Below are 14,778 nucleotides of genomic sequence, written 5' to 3'. Positions count from 1 at the left end.
TCCCTATCCATCCAGTTCAAACTCCTTTTATTGACTTACAAGTGCATTCACTCTGCAGCTCCTCAGTAGCTCTCCACTCTTATCTCACCCTACACTCTTCCCTGGGAACGCCTTTCATCAGTAAATGTCTCTTATCTGTACCCTTCTCCTTCACTGTGAACTCCAGACTCCGTTCCTTTTATCTTGCTGCACCATATGCCTGGAATAGACTTCCTGAATCAGTATGTCAAGCTCCAGCTCTGGCCATGTTCAAATCTAGGCTAAAAGCCCACCTTTTTGATGCTTGTTTTAACTCCTAACTCATATTCACTTGTTCAGTACCCTTGTCTGTTTTACCATTCCCACCATAAGTAATTCCCTTATCCCTTATTTGTCTGTCTTGATTAGATTGTAAGTTCTGTCAAGCAGTTTCTTACATATTCAGTGTGCAGTGCTGCATACCTCTAGTAGCTAGAAATGATAAGTAGTAGTAAAATTAATTTTTTTTTCTTACATTTGTACCCTGTGCTTTTCCACTCACGGCAGGCTCAATGCAGCTTACATGGGGCAATGGAGGTTTAAGTGACTTGCCCAGAGTCACAAGGAGCTGCCTGTGCCTGAAGTGGGAATTGAACTCAGTTTCTTAGGACCAAAGTCCACCACCCTAACCACTAGGCCACTGCATACCTCTAGTAAGGAGGAATGATAAATAGTAGTAATAGTAGTAAAATTAAATTTACATTGTGGCTACATTTCACAAATAAAAAAACAGTCTTATGGGTACAAGGCATTTTATTTTTTCTTTACATTTAAAAAATATTGAATAGCATTTTCGCGAATTTACAATTGATCCATTTAAATCATCATGTTTACTTTTACTGTTGTTGAAATGTAAATTTTATATATAGTCCTAGAATGAAACGAAAAATACTGTGGAAACGGTTGAAATATGTTGTACATGAGATCAGAAACACTACCAGTTGTGAATTGCTCCATTATTATTTGTTGGGATTGTGTTTATACTGGTTAGTACAACATGTTCTGAAAGTCTGGACAGGTTGTCATAATTGCTGATCTGTGTGGTTAAGGACTTCCGACTTCCTGTGCTCGCGCGTCCTCTGCTGAGTCGTTGCTCATCATGATGCTGAACTCCAAGGCAACAACATGTAAAAGCAGCTTTAAATTCTTCTCTGAATTTCCCTGCCAATCAAAAGAGAAGACATTCTATTATGTCTGCTAGGACAAAAGTTGAATTGGAGAGAATGCGCAATAAAACTAGAAAGGGTAGATAAAACAATGCTTGAAAAATCACCTTTATAAGTGTGTCAGTCACAGCATATGCTGAAACAAGGTTGAGCTGTCAGTGTTTTAGAACATTTGCCCTCAAAGCGCCTCTTCTTGTGATAGGGTAACGATGTTTCACTCAATGTGGAAACTAAAAAAATTTAAACCATTTTTCCCAAGGTCTGTCTTCCGCAATCTGGTACAATCACTAGTACTCAGTCATCTGGACTATTGTAACTCACTATACACTGGCTGCAAAGAGCAAATACTTAAAAAACTCCAAACAGCCCAGAACACGGCAGCCAGATTAATATTCGGCAAACCAAAATATGAAAGCGCGACACCCCTACGAGAAAAGCTACACTGGCTCCCACTTAAAGAACGCATCACGTTCAAACTTTGTACCCTAGTCCATAAAATCATCCACGGAGACGCCCCAGCCTACATGTCAGACCTAATTGAACTACCACCCAGGAATGCAATAAAATCTTCTCGCACATTCCTCAACCTTCATCCTCCCAACTGTAAAGGTCTGAAATACAAATTAATGCACACATCTACCTTTTCCTATATGAGCACGCAGCTATGGAACGCACTACCACATAACCTGAAAACGGTCCATGAACTGACCAACTTCCGTAAACTACTGAAAACTTATCTCTTTGACAAGATATATCACAAAGATCAACATTTGTAACTCTTTCATATATATAGGAATGTCTTATAATGTCTTTTTGTACAAGCTTTAATACAACCATGTATTTCACCACCATGTAACCCAAAACCCTCTGAAAAACCAAATGTATATTCTCTTCTATTTCCAGTATCCACGACAAATTGTAAGCCACATTGAGCCTGCAAAGAGGGATAATGTGGGATACAAATGCAATAAATAAAATAAATACATGTGTAAAATCAAGTGTTGTGAGAGTACAATGGTTGAACCACCCAAATGGATTTTTTTTCAGCTGGCTAAAAGAATGCATCTTCTTTTGTAATTCTAGTATATTGATTCAAATGTAAGAGATATAATCTCTGGTTAGGGGACAAAAAAAAACCTCTGCATACATTGAAGTTTCAAAACTGTAAGAGGGGAGGCTAATGCACACATTTTACACTGCTATTTTTAAAGGTATAAATATACACATGCACATTAAAATTCAAGCAAGTCATAGTCAAAAACAGATAATGTGTGTTTTAATACCTTTTGGATTTATAGCAGGCATGTAGCCAGCCCTCAGGTTTTTTGGGGGGCCTGAGCCCAAAGTGAGGGGTGGGGTACAAAACTTTGCCATGCTTCTGCCACAATTCCACATACCTTGGCTGGAGGGGATTCCCAAACCCTGCCACCAGATCCCTCAACCAAACAATGTTTCTTTTTCTCAGCTGTCACACTGCTTACCCTGCTTCCCTCCCACCCCCACTGAATGCAAGCTTGGCTTTCATGCATATATGGGGGAGGCGAGCCTTCATGTATGCTCAATTTAGGCAGCGTGGCGGCTCAGAAAAACAAGCATCGGCTGGAGGAGGGCTTCTGCTGGTGGGGCTTGGAGACCCTCACCAGCCACACCAGCAGACAGCCCATCAATTTTGGGGAGGCTTGAGCCCAAATTGAGGGGGGCTATGCTGTTGATTTGTGATGCTAAAAATTATTGATTTGGTCTCATTCAAAATAAAATAACTTAAAAACACATGGACAAAAATGATATGTTAGCAGCATATGCAATATCATTTCATGTGATTTCTGAAAGGAACTATAGAAAAACTCTTAAATTGTGTCATCAGTAATGATCACTATTCTTACTTACTGTGCACTATTCCAGCATAGCATGCATTAGTCTATTCTTTTAATTTTATTTTTATAACATTTTAACAATACATCAATGCCTATCCAGCTTATAATCAAAAGTAATCGCCAGCCATTTCCCAACATAAATCGGGAGATGGCCGGCGATCTCGGAAAAGCGGCAAAATTGGTATAATCGAAAGCTGTGTTTTTAACAGCATCGCTGCTTTCCCGTCGCCTCGCCAGCGAAAGTTCAAAGGGGAGTGTTGCCGGCTAAGTGAAGGCGGGACATGGGCGGGCATGGGCGTGGCTACCAGATGGCCGGCTTTCACCGATAATGGAAAAAAACCCCGGCGATAAGCAGTATTTCACCGGGTTTACTTGGTCCTTTTATTTTCACGACCAAGCCTCAAAAAGGTGCCCCAACTGACCAGATGACCACCGGAGGGAATGGGGGATGACCTCCCCATACTCCCCCAGTGGTCACCAACCCCCTCCCACACTAAAAAAATAAAATTTAAAACCTTTTTTGCCAGCCTCAAATGATGTACCCACATGGGCGTAGACTGGGGGGGGGGGCGAGGGGGGGCAATGCCCCCCCAAATGACGAAGACGACGAAAACAACTTAATCTTCTTTCCCGCAGTGGCGAACAGGCAAGTGTAAAAACAGCAAGCAAGCGTAGCCAGGCTCAAGTACTCCGTCCTTCGCTTTCTGAATCCTGACCTCTCAGCATCCCGCCTTCCTCTGATGTCATTTCCTTTCGGGCGGGACGCTGAGAGGTCAGGATTCAGAAAGTGAAGGACGGAGTACTTGAGCCTGGCTGCGCTTGCTTGCTGTTTTTACACTTGCCTGTTCGCCGCTGCTAGAGAAGAGAAGCATTTATTTAAAAGTAGATGGGTTGGAGGGTGGAGAGGAGAGCTGCCGTATTGGTGCGGGTGAGAGAGAAGGAAGCTGGTCGATGGATGGAGTATTTGAGAGAGAGGGAGCTGCTGGATTGCAAGTGCTGGTGGGGAGGCTTGAGAGAGAGGAGAGTTATTGGAATGGGGGGGGGGGGTTGTTTGAGAGAGGGAGCCACTGAATCACAGGGGCAGGAGGGGTTAAGAAAGGGGGAACTGCTGGATCACACAGGCTGGGAGTGATTGAGATAGGGGGAGCTGCTGGATTACAGGCACCTGGGGGGTTGAGAGAGAGAACTGTCGAATTGGAGGGGGTCAGAGAGAGGGAAGCTGCCAGATCAGTGGGGGGGGGGGGGGGGTGAAAGGGGAGAAGCTGTTGGACTAGGGAGGTTGAATGAGCTGAACCACAAGGTTGGGGGGGTGGGTTGAGAGAGAGAAGGCCTGCAGAATCAGGAGGTGAGAGGGAGAAGGATGAGCTGCTGGACAATTGGAGGACAGTTGAGAGAGAGGCCAGCTGCCAAACTGCAGAGGAGAGGATGCTTGAAAGAGAGGGAACTGCAAATTAAGCATACATATCATTTGCGAATAGAGAAACTAAATGATCAGACAACAAAGGTAGAAAAAAGTATTTTATTCAGAATTTATTAACTGAAATATGTCAGCTTTTTGAAATGTGCATCTGTGATATTTTGTCTTTAAATTTCAATTCCTTCCTCCATATTAGCATATTCATTTGCATATGTATATATGCAAATGAATATGCTAATATGCTCCGCCCTATCCTTTGCCCCCCCAAATGAAACAGTCAAACTACGCCTATGTGTACCCACCTCCATGACAGCAGAATGTGCTCTATCCTCCGACAGCCTTTCCCTGGTTGTGATGTGGCTCTCGGGTGAGTGTGACACCTTTTCTGTTAGGTGCACTGCAGAGTCACATCAGCAATGCATTGTGGTGGGTGTAGGGTACTGGGCTGTACTCCCATGGTGCTTTTCCCCCTGCTAACTGGGTCAGAGTGTGCCCTATTTTACTTCCGTTAGTCCATGAGGTAGTGGCAATGTTTGTAAGCCACTTTTAGATCCCTTTCATGTGTTAGCCATGTTAGAGAACTTAGTTCTTACCTTGAATGTGGCTGAAAGAGGGCATTGTACAGCATTCTGCCAGCTCTGACCTACTGCTAATCTCAGTACTAGGAAGACTCTTTGCCAGTGGGGCACAACCTCTGATCTGCAGTTAACTGTGAGTAAACGTGCTTATTTAAATAAAGGACGTTTTCAGCTACATTAATCTTCAGGTGTCAACTGGTGTGCTAAGCTTATACAGCAGCAACAAGTCCTGTCCCTGGAGCACTTTTAGTGGGTACCACAGTACACTTAAGGCAGGCGGACCCAGACCCATCCCCCCCCCTACCTGTAACACTTGTGCTGGTAATGGGAGCCCTCCAAAACCCAATGTACCCACACATGTCTAGGGTGCCCAGTTGGTGTCCTGGCATGTCAGGGGGACCAGTGCGCTACAAATGCTGGCTCCTCCCACGACCAAATGGCTTGGATTTCGCTGGATTGGAGATCGCCGGTATATTTTTCCATTATCGCTGAAAAACAAACTTGGCCATCTCAAACCCGGCGAAATCCAAGCCATTTGGCCGGGCTAAACCGTATTATCGAAAAAAAATGGCCGGCCATCTTTTTCAATAATACGGTTCTGGCCAGCTGTAGTGCCGCCTCCACAATAGATCGCCGGTGACCTATTTGGCCGGCGATGTTCGATTATGCCCCTCCACGTTAACTAAGGTGCTATGGGCATGTTAGTGTTTTTAACGTGTCTAAATGGTTTACGCATGTTAAATGCTAACATGCCCATAGAAGTGTATAGATGCATTAGCGTTTAACATGCCTTAAATTTAAGGGCACATTAGAAATGTTAACGCACCTTAGTAAACATACCCCCAAATCATAAAAGTTGAACGGAAAACTTGACAATGTTGAGAATACAAGTGAAAATAAAATATTCTTAACCTGTAAAAATTCAATTTACATAACGTGCCAACACAAGTCCACTTTGGAGTCCAAAAACCATAAATGGAGAAAAAGGAAACATGATAGCCTATAGTAATGTATTGGCGCATTAGCGTTTAACGTGCCTTAACTTTAAAGGCGCGTTAAAATAGCTAATGCACCTTAGTAAACATACCCCATTTGTTTTGAAAATGCCCGTTTCCTAAACATTTTTCTAGACTTTTTACGATTAGTGCATCTATCTTTTTGGACCATTTTTGAAAAAAAAAAAAAAAGCCCAACTGAAAAATGCCAAAATCAAGTCATTGGGATGTAGGAGGATCCAGCATTCTTATTTTATTTATTTATTTATTTGTAGCATTTGTATTCCACATTTTCCCAACAATTTGCAGGCTCAATGTGGCTTACATTTGCCGTAATGGGGGTTGCCATTTCCGGGTAACAGAATTACAAATGGTAATGTGTTAAGTTGCATACATACATGGTAACATACATGTAACATAACATATGTGAACAGATCATGGTATAGACATATATCATGTGCATATATATATATGTTAAGGAAGAATAAATTATGGTAATACATGAACGTTCCTGAACGTCTTAGTAGACTAGCCATACAGACATCCCAGCAGAGCAGTGGGGCACCCTAGGGGACTCTGCAGTAGACTTCATATAAAAGCTCCCAGGTACACATCTCACCATTACCCCGTTATATTGTATGGTGAGCCCTCCAAAACCCACCGAAAACTTACTGTACCCATCAATACACTACTACAATAACCCTTATGGCTGCAGGTATCACCTATATGTAGGTATTTGTTGGGGGGGGGGGGGCTGACACTTTCCACCACAAGTGTAACAGAGTGGATTATGGGGCTGGGTCCCCTTCTCCACAGTGCACTGCATCAACCACTAGGCTACTCCAGGGACTTGCTTGCTACTCTAATAGGACTGGCCATAACATCTGAAGTGTTCATAGAGGCTGGTATGTACATTCACATCTTTGGGGGAGTGGGAGGGGGATCAGTGACCACTGGGGGAGTAATGTGGCATTCCTTTATTCCTCCAATGGTCATATAGTCATTTAGGGCACTTTTTTGTGGCTTGGTTGTTAATAAAATAGGGCTAGACCAAACCGTCCAACTTTTAGCTCTGGACATTTTTGTTTTGTTCCATTATAACAGAAAAATGTCTGAGTGTTAGGGATGCCCAAATCCCGCCATTGACACGCCCCTCATGCCCCCCTTGTGATTTTGGCACACTGCAGTCAAACAGCATAGAAAGGTGTCTGAAAATGGATTTTGAAATTAATAATGTGGACGTTTTTGCAAGAAAAACATCCATCTGCTGGTTTATGCCACTTTTTGGACATTTTTCTCTTTCGAAAATGAGCCCCATTATTATAGTTGGAAGAGAAGAAAACAACATGCTTTCTTCTTACTTAGCACTTTTAGAACAGTGCACACTTACAATGAAGAGAACAAATAAAATAGAACACTTCTTAAAATGAAGCAAAATAAATGAAGAAATGGGAGCGATCCAGCAATTTTCAGTAAAATGTCTTGGGAATAATTGGAAACATCTAATCTAGACATTTCACATTATTTCTATATTCAGTGGCACAATCACGTTTAGCTACTGCCACTGAATATAGATTAGTATTTTACTAAGGCATGGTAAGACCTAACGTGGGCTCAGAGCATGTAAAAAAGCTTATCGCAGGATATGCTGAAAAGCATCTTGTGGTAATTTTCCTGTTTGTGTGTGCTAATCATATGTTACTTTTTGGAGGGGGATTTATTGTTTGAAGGGGCATGTCATGGGCAGAGAATGGGCATGGATGCATTAACTAAGGGACCCATTTACAAAGGCACAGAAGGGCTCATGCACAGGTAGCGCACGCCCAATTTCCACTAGTGCGTGCACCTGGCAGTAATTTCAATTTTGGCATGTTCCGAATCCCGTGGTAGAAAATAATTTTCTATTTTCTACTATGGAGGGCATTCCTGGTGGTAACCAGCAGCGCCTATGTTGGGGCATGCTGCATGGTTACCACGTGGGTAGTGCGTGTGCCCTTACCACTAAGTCAATGGGTGGCGGTAAGGGCTCAGGCCGTAAATAGGCACGCACTAGTTTTAATATTAGTGCAGGCCCATTTCCTGGCCCATGAAAAAAATCCCCTTTTTCCCAGGAATAATGGTAAAAAATGGCACAGAATTATTATTATTATTAGCATTTGTATAGCGCTACCAGACGCACGCAGCGCTGAACACCTGACACAAAGAGACAGTCCCTGCTCAAAAGAGCTACCACTGCTTTGTAAAAGGGCCCTTAATTGATTAATGTGCACCTATGACATGGGATCCCTTTGCACCTCCTAAATTGAAGGTGATAAGTGCTCCTGCATTAAATTTTTTTCAGCTGCTGCATGCTAAAACTAACACTAGCGCATGGCCTGAAAAAAACCAAAAGAATTGAAAAAGGGGCTATTTTATAGACATGCTAGAAATGGGCTTAGCACTCAGGAAAGTTCTGTGTTAGAACATGCTAAGCCCATTCTTTTGTGCATCTTATATAGGTATGTAGAATATCTGGATATTGGGCCTTCTACATATATAAGACCCCAAATATCAGAATTAGTTGTATAAGTTATATACCTCTATGGGGGTGGCTGGGCTTGGGCCTCCTAGTATTTTCTTCAGGTGGGGTAGAGGGAGGATCTGAACAGGGGTAGCCAAAGTTCAGGGTGGGAAGGGATGTTAAGGGGGGGCATGATGCTCTGGGGGTGAGAGGATGGATTGGGAAGGGGAAGGGTTGAGACATAGGCAGATAATTTTATACGCGTCTTGGCCGATTTTCAGCTGGGACTAATTTTGACTATGGCAGTTAGCATTAAAAAAACGCTAACTGCTGCAATATCGGTCTGTGTATTATTTATTGCAGTAAGGATGTGATATTGTAAAGTGCTACGTATGGTGGGTGGGGAGGGGGGAGTAGCTATTAAAGTGTGTTACAGCCTTAATATATGTTATTGCCCATTAATGCATGTATAACACTACAACAACACAGTATGTCCGGAAAAAGCTGTTGGTATTTTTCTTTCCTGGGAGCATTAGGACACAGTGAAATGGCCTGATGCTCTCAGGAGCTTCTTAAAGGGTCTGATGCTTTACAGAAGGAGATGCACTCTCTTTCACCCCATGCTCCCAATCCTATCCCCCTGCCCCCAAAATTATTCTCCTGATGCCTCTGAATAGATCCCTTCCCAATGCCCCCTGAATAGAAGTCCCCTCTAGATGTCCCCATGACCCAAATCCCTTCTCACACGGTTCCCAAAGCACCCCCTTAACTTTAATCCCTGGTGTCTAGTGGAGTCAGGGCAGGATCAACAAACAATCCCCTGTTGCTCCTGCCCCTTGCTTGCACAGGGTTCTAATGACATTAGCGACCCCCTAAGAGTAATCTCATGGTACTACCACTAGAGGTCGCTGCAGGTTAGTTATTCCAGTGAAAAATTAAGGTGCAGTAAAAGCTCAACATTTAAAAAAATAGTAACGCTAGAACAAAAAAAGGCTGTAGCCTTAAAAAACATAATTAGAGGTCAATTATAAAATACTTACCACTTAAAAAATTATAAATGATTGGATTTGCAGCACTGTTAGCATACACAAGCCAATGTGAGAATGTAAACCAGGCATAGACCATCTCTCTGTCATTTGTATGGTTAAACATGCCAAAAACTCTGCAAGATACAAAACATTAGAGAGAAACAGTGTATTGTATTTGGAAAGCAACTGTGCAGCTTTTCTTTCAAATTCATTTTCCAAGTAAAAGGGTTATTCATTTTAAGAATCATATGTGATGTATGATTGCTTTTTGCTGAATGTTTCAATGAAATAATATTTGCATTGTAGGAGAGGTTCACTGTCAAATTCTTCTTCTGTAATGTATTAACACCATCAATAAAAATGAACTATGTCCCCGATATATATAGCAGGGGGTTTTAGCTTTATTCACAATTTCAGATGGAAATTCCATTATTTACACCTAAAAATAACAACCACTTGTAAATGGCAATTTGTGTTAAACTATGTTAACATAAGAGGCCACAAAGCAGCCGATAATATAAGAAGAGTTTTAAGAATAAAACCCAAGAATTAATTTGGGCTGAATAACGTGTGCAGGACCCCCCCCCCCCCCCCCACACACACACACACTCATTTTGTAGTTTTATCTTTGTTGAGTCAGTGGCATGTGGTTGGTTTGTTCAGTAGCCAGTCAACTTTGTAGTAATTCTGGCACCATTAATACTGTTTTTTTTTTTCTGGCTGTGGGGAATAATTTTGCTGTGACATGAGCTGTTTAAAGTGTATTATATTATTTATTTTAGTATAATTTTTGTTGTTTGTGGCAAGGTGGAGACATGGTAATGGCAAGCAGTGTTGTAGGGCTGGGCAGTACTTGTTTCAGTTTCATAGCACTTCGTTTTCCTGTGAAATTTAAAGGGACAGTAATGCTTGGAAGAGACGCTTCGGATATCGTTCACGTGTATACTTTGGTGAGGGGAGGTAAGGTAATTTGGGTAATTGATTTTCTTAATATTAAATTAAACAGTTGGAGGGGTGGGCTATCTTTATGAATTGTGGGAGTGTTTTGGAGGTTGTTTTAATTTGTGTGGGGCTATTATATATGAGAGCAATCCTAAGTGAAATGGCTCCAAAAAAGATAAGGTTGGAGATGGAGGATGCTTACACTTTACATGTAGGAAAGAAATGCTTCAGAAGCTGAACAATTGTGAAGTGGTGGGACATCTGCAAATAAGAAAGAACAGCTGGAATGAGGTGTGGAGAGGCAAAAATTTACATATGAATTAAAGATGGCTAGAAAGGCTCAAAAGTCTGACAAAGGGTCTTTAAAGGTTAGAAGCCAAGCAAAAAGACAGAAGGAGCACTATGAGTAAATCTCAGAAGGAAGATGAAGAGACATCTAATGGTGAGACTCAATTTAATGGTGTTGTGAGAGAAAAAAGGACAGAGGGGAGGAAGGGTGAGGTTGTGGGTAAAGGATTGTGCAAGCGTTTAAAAGACAAAATAATTATGCATAATTTGAGACATGTAGTAAAGCATTTAGATTATGAAAAACATCAAAGAAGAGATCCTAAAAAAAGCCCAATAAAGGTATGGGAATCATCAGAGTCACAGGTAAAAGTGGTCATACATTTAGTGCAATAGCTCTGTTTGGAATGAATATATCTTTAAAAGTTAGAAGAATTTTAAAATGCAAATTTGTGGATTTTTATTTGCTTTATTGGTAAAAGAACAAGATTATGAGTTGGAAAAGAATGATGATAGAAAGGAGGAGGTAGAAAAAGAACAGGGTTAAGGTGCCGAAGTCTATTCATAATTGGTTATTAGGTTTAACATTTATGCAGCTGTGTTAGGAGAGGCTAAGCCTGAATTGTATCCATGTTTCCATGTATTTGGATATGATGTTGAGGGCTTATAGAATATTTGGAGGATGGTCATGGTTAAACTATGACACTCACTTCAGTAAGCAGGTAACGAAGGATAAATATAATGCATGGGGATTTAGGGACATTAATATATGGTTAACTGAAATGACTCCATTTCATCCCTGGTCCTTTCGGGGAGTGTTGGAGAGTTGGGAAATCAGGCAGAAATTAGTGTATGGGGAAACTTTCAGTCAAATCTACCAGAGCAGGCAGTACATCGGGTAGATTTGGCGCCCATGAAGTTTGGGTGGTAGTGCCTATTTTCACTTCAACTCAGGGCAATGCGCTCGACAATTCTGTAAGTTTAGACACAGATATTCGATCTGTGGAGGAAGTCATCCACCCTTCCATTGTAGTGGAAAAGGTGGTACAGCTCCCAGAGTCTCTGGACCCAGAGTAGTACTCACTGGAAATATTTTGCAAGGCCCCGTCTCCAGTTAATTCGTTGGAAATGAAGGAATAGTTGAGTTCTTATCCTCTACAGGATGAGGCAAGATTGCTTCTGGAGGGTTTTACAGATGGTTTTCAAATTTCTTTTTCTGTCCTATTCCGAAAGGATGGGCTCCATCTTAACCAGGGTGGGACCAAGCTGCTGGCATTGGCATTTAAAAAGGAGATAGAGCAGCCTTTAAACTACAAACTAAGGGAAGGCCGACAGCCGCTCAAAAGTGCATAGTTTGGAATAAAGTATCTTTCAAAGATATCACCAAAACAGGGAAGATAGGGTATCCCGATAGTGAGGTTGCAAAAGAGACCATAGTAGATCAGGTGTCCTTAAATAAAAATAAAAAATCAGCCAAAAGATTGCAAATTAATACTGTCAAGTACTGAGCATGCTGATGTAAATAGGAACAACAAACATAGTCTGAAATGTTTATATGTGAATGCCAGAAGCCTAAGTAATAAGAAGGGAGGGTTAGAATATATTACACTAAATTAAAAATTAGATATAATAGGCATCTCTGAGACCTGGTGGAAGGATGATAACCACTGGGTTACACTCTGTGCTGTTTATTAAAATGTTTTATTGTATATTGTGTTGACATTGTAATGTTGCATACCATGTCATACTTTTTATTGTTGTTTGAATATGTCTACTGCTGTATTTGTCTATTGCTTATGTTTGACTTATTCATGCTGTAAATTTACCACCTTGAGTGAATTCATTCAAACTGGTGGTAAATAAATCCTAATCAATAAATCAATAAATAGCTGCTGCCTGTCAGCACTGTTTAAGTATATTCAGTCTGTTTAACTATAGTGGCACTGAAAAACATGCTTAATAATATAGCTGGTGGCCACCATAGATCTATATTGGGCTATATGATTTTAGGCAGTGGAAAATGGTTGCTATTTCTCCAACTTGCTGAAAAGCAGCAGGGGGTGTTCCCTATTTCCAGAGTGTGGGACCAAGGCAAATATAGTGGGACAAATTATAAAACGAGGCTAAAGGCAGCACAGGGTTCATAATACCTAGTTCTTTGTCATCCCTCCTCCTAATCATGGTCTTTATTGCCTAAAATATGCAGTTAGTGCTTCATTGTTTTGTACATATATCAATGATTGATCATTAAAATGAATTAGACCCGTTTAGTATTTTATTTAATTTCAGAAAACCTTCTAAATGTGGATTTTGTTACAGAGACATGGTTGATTGAAGTAGCATGTCCTTCTTTAGTGACCCTCTGTCCTTAGGGATATTTCATTGAGTTTGTCTTTTGAGTCAATAAACTATCATTTATAATAATGTTTATTCTGTGGTGATTGCTGCTTCTTCCCTCCCCTCCAATTATGAAAGTGTAGCCTCTATGAAGTCATAGAGTGAATACTTGTAGGGACCAATTCTAGGAATGTCACAGTGCCCCTACCCGCTATCTGAACCTTCAACAAAGCAAGGAAAATATTGCAAATTAACGTTTATTGAAATTAAACAACTAGTAGAAATTATTCTAATAGTCCATTTTATTCTTTCTAACAACAAAATGTTTTATTCTAACACACTCAATGCTAATTCATTTTTCCTGTTCTCTGACAGGTACGTGGTACTTCACATAAGTATCATTAAGCTCAATGTTCATTTCTAACACAGTAAAAAGAAAAAGATAATTTTCTTAAAAATCATTAAGTGTGCACACAACAACAAAAAAAAAAAACTTCACCTGCTCAGGTGCTTTCTTGCGATGGGTACCTTTTGATTTTCAGCAGCTGGGCAATTTAGTCTCCGGATCCTCCTTCCTCAATGGTGCTTTCGGAACCTACTAACCTTTCTCAAAGAAATCAAAGAGGAAATACCCTGTCTCCCTGCGTATGCAGCTGATGCAGTGACTTCTTAGGCAGAAAAGCCGTGTAAACTAACTATTTAGGAAAATAAAATAAAATTATGCATCCCTGTACTTTTTATGTATTGTAAACAATTCACTCTCTGCCACGCTCAATTCAATACTGCAACACACAAAATCTCTTACACCTCAACTTAAGCATTCCTAACCTAAACAACATGTTAAGTCATCACACAATTCTCAGCACTTCGCTCAAGCGTCTCTTATTTGTGGTGCAGCCCTGAATCTACTGTGCTGTTTCCAACTCTGCTCATTAAGCTGACTCCAACATTCTAGAGCTGCCTGCAGCCTGAAGTCACTGCAGCTCCTCCTCAGCAATCTACAGCGCTGAATAGTCTAAACTGATTACTGTTTTATTTTTATTTTTTTTTCTCCCCTCATACCCAGGAAAATTACCAGAAATTAAAAGAAGCAGTTCTTCCTAAGGTTATTCCTCTCTGGGTCAATTTTCTGTTTCTTTCTTTTTTTCTTTTTCTTAAGAAAACTTTTCCCCAACTTCTCACACCAGCTGATTTTAACATAGAAATCTTTAGTTCAATAGCTTTTCCTAATAACACTCAACCAGTGGCGTAGGAAGGGGGGGGCGGTGGGGCGGTCCGCCCCGGGTGCACGCGCTGGGGGGGGGGGTGTCGGCTCACTGGTTCTCTGCTCTTTCTGCCCCGAAACAGGTTACTTCCTGTTCCAGGGCAGAGAAAGCAGGGAAGCAGCAGAGCTGACGCAGCTCCCAGTGATGTGCACTGGGGGCGGATCGTCCCTCCCTCCTGCCCCCCGCTGCAAGGTAGGGTGCGTTTCGGGGGGGGGTGCGCTCCAGAGGGGGGGGCACCGTGCCCTGCACCCGGGGGGCGCGCAGCTGCGACCCGCCCCGGGTGTCAGGCACCCTCGCTACGGCACTGCACTCAACTATATCCTTAAGGAAGTTTTATTCTTTGTATCAGCTCTTCCCCCCCTGTAAAGAGCTC

General features: G+C 41.6%; 1 protein-coding gene across 1 annotated transcript in view; it reads right to left on the bottom strand.

Annotated features, from left to right (window-relative positions):
* Positions 1 to 952: 952 nt before the first annotated feature.
* Positions 953 to 14,778, bottom strand: part of LOC115465213 (orexin receptor type 2-like) — a 107,459-nt gene continuing 93,633 nt past the window's right edge. The window contains exons 6-7 of the mRNA XM_030195611.1: positions 9,589 to 9,710; positions 953 to 1,179 (exon numbers count right to left, since the gene is read on the bottom strand). Coding sequence (XP_030051471.1) covers positions 953 to 1,179; positions 9,589 to 9,710 — 349 coding nt within the window. The remainder of the gene's footprint in view (positions 1,180 to 9,588; positions 9,711 to 14,778) is intronic.

The sequence above is a fragment of the Microcaecilia unicolor genome, chromosome 3, assembly GCF_901765095.1.
Source record: "Microcaecilia unicolor chromosome 3, aMicUni1.1, whole genome shotgun sequence".
Taxonomy (NCBI): domain Eukaryota; kingdom Metazoa; phylum Chordata; class Amphibia; order Gymnophiona; family Siphonopidae; genus Microcaecilia; species Microcaecilia unicolor.
Note: the sequence above shows the minus strand (reverse complement) of the source record. Positions and strands in the feature narration are given on the sequence as shown.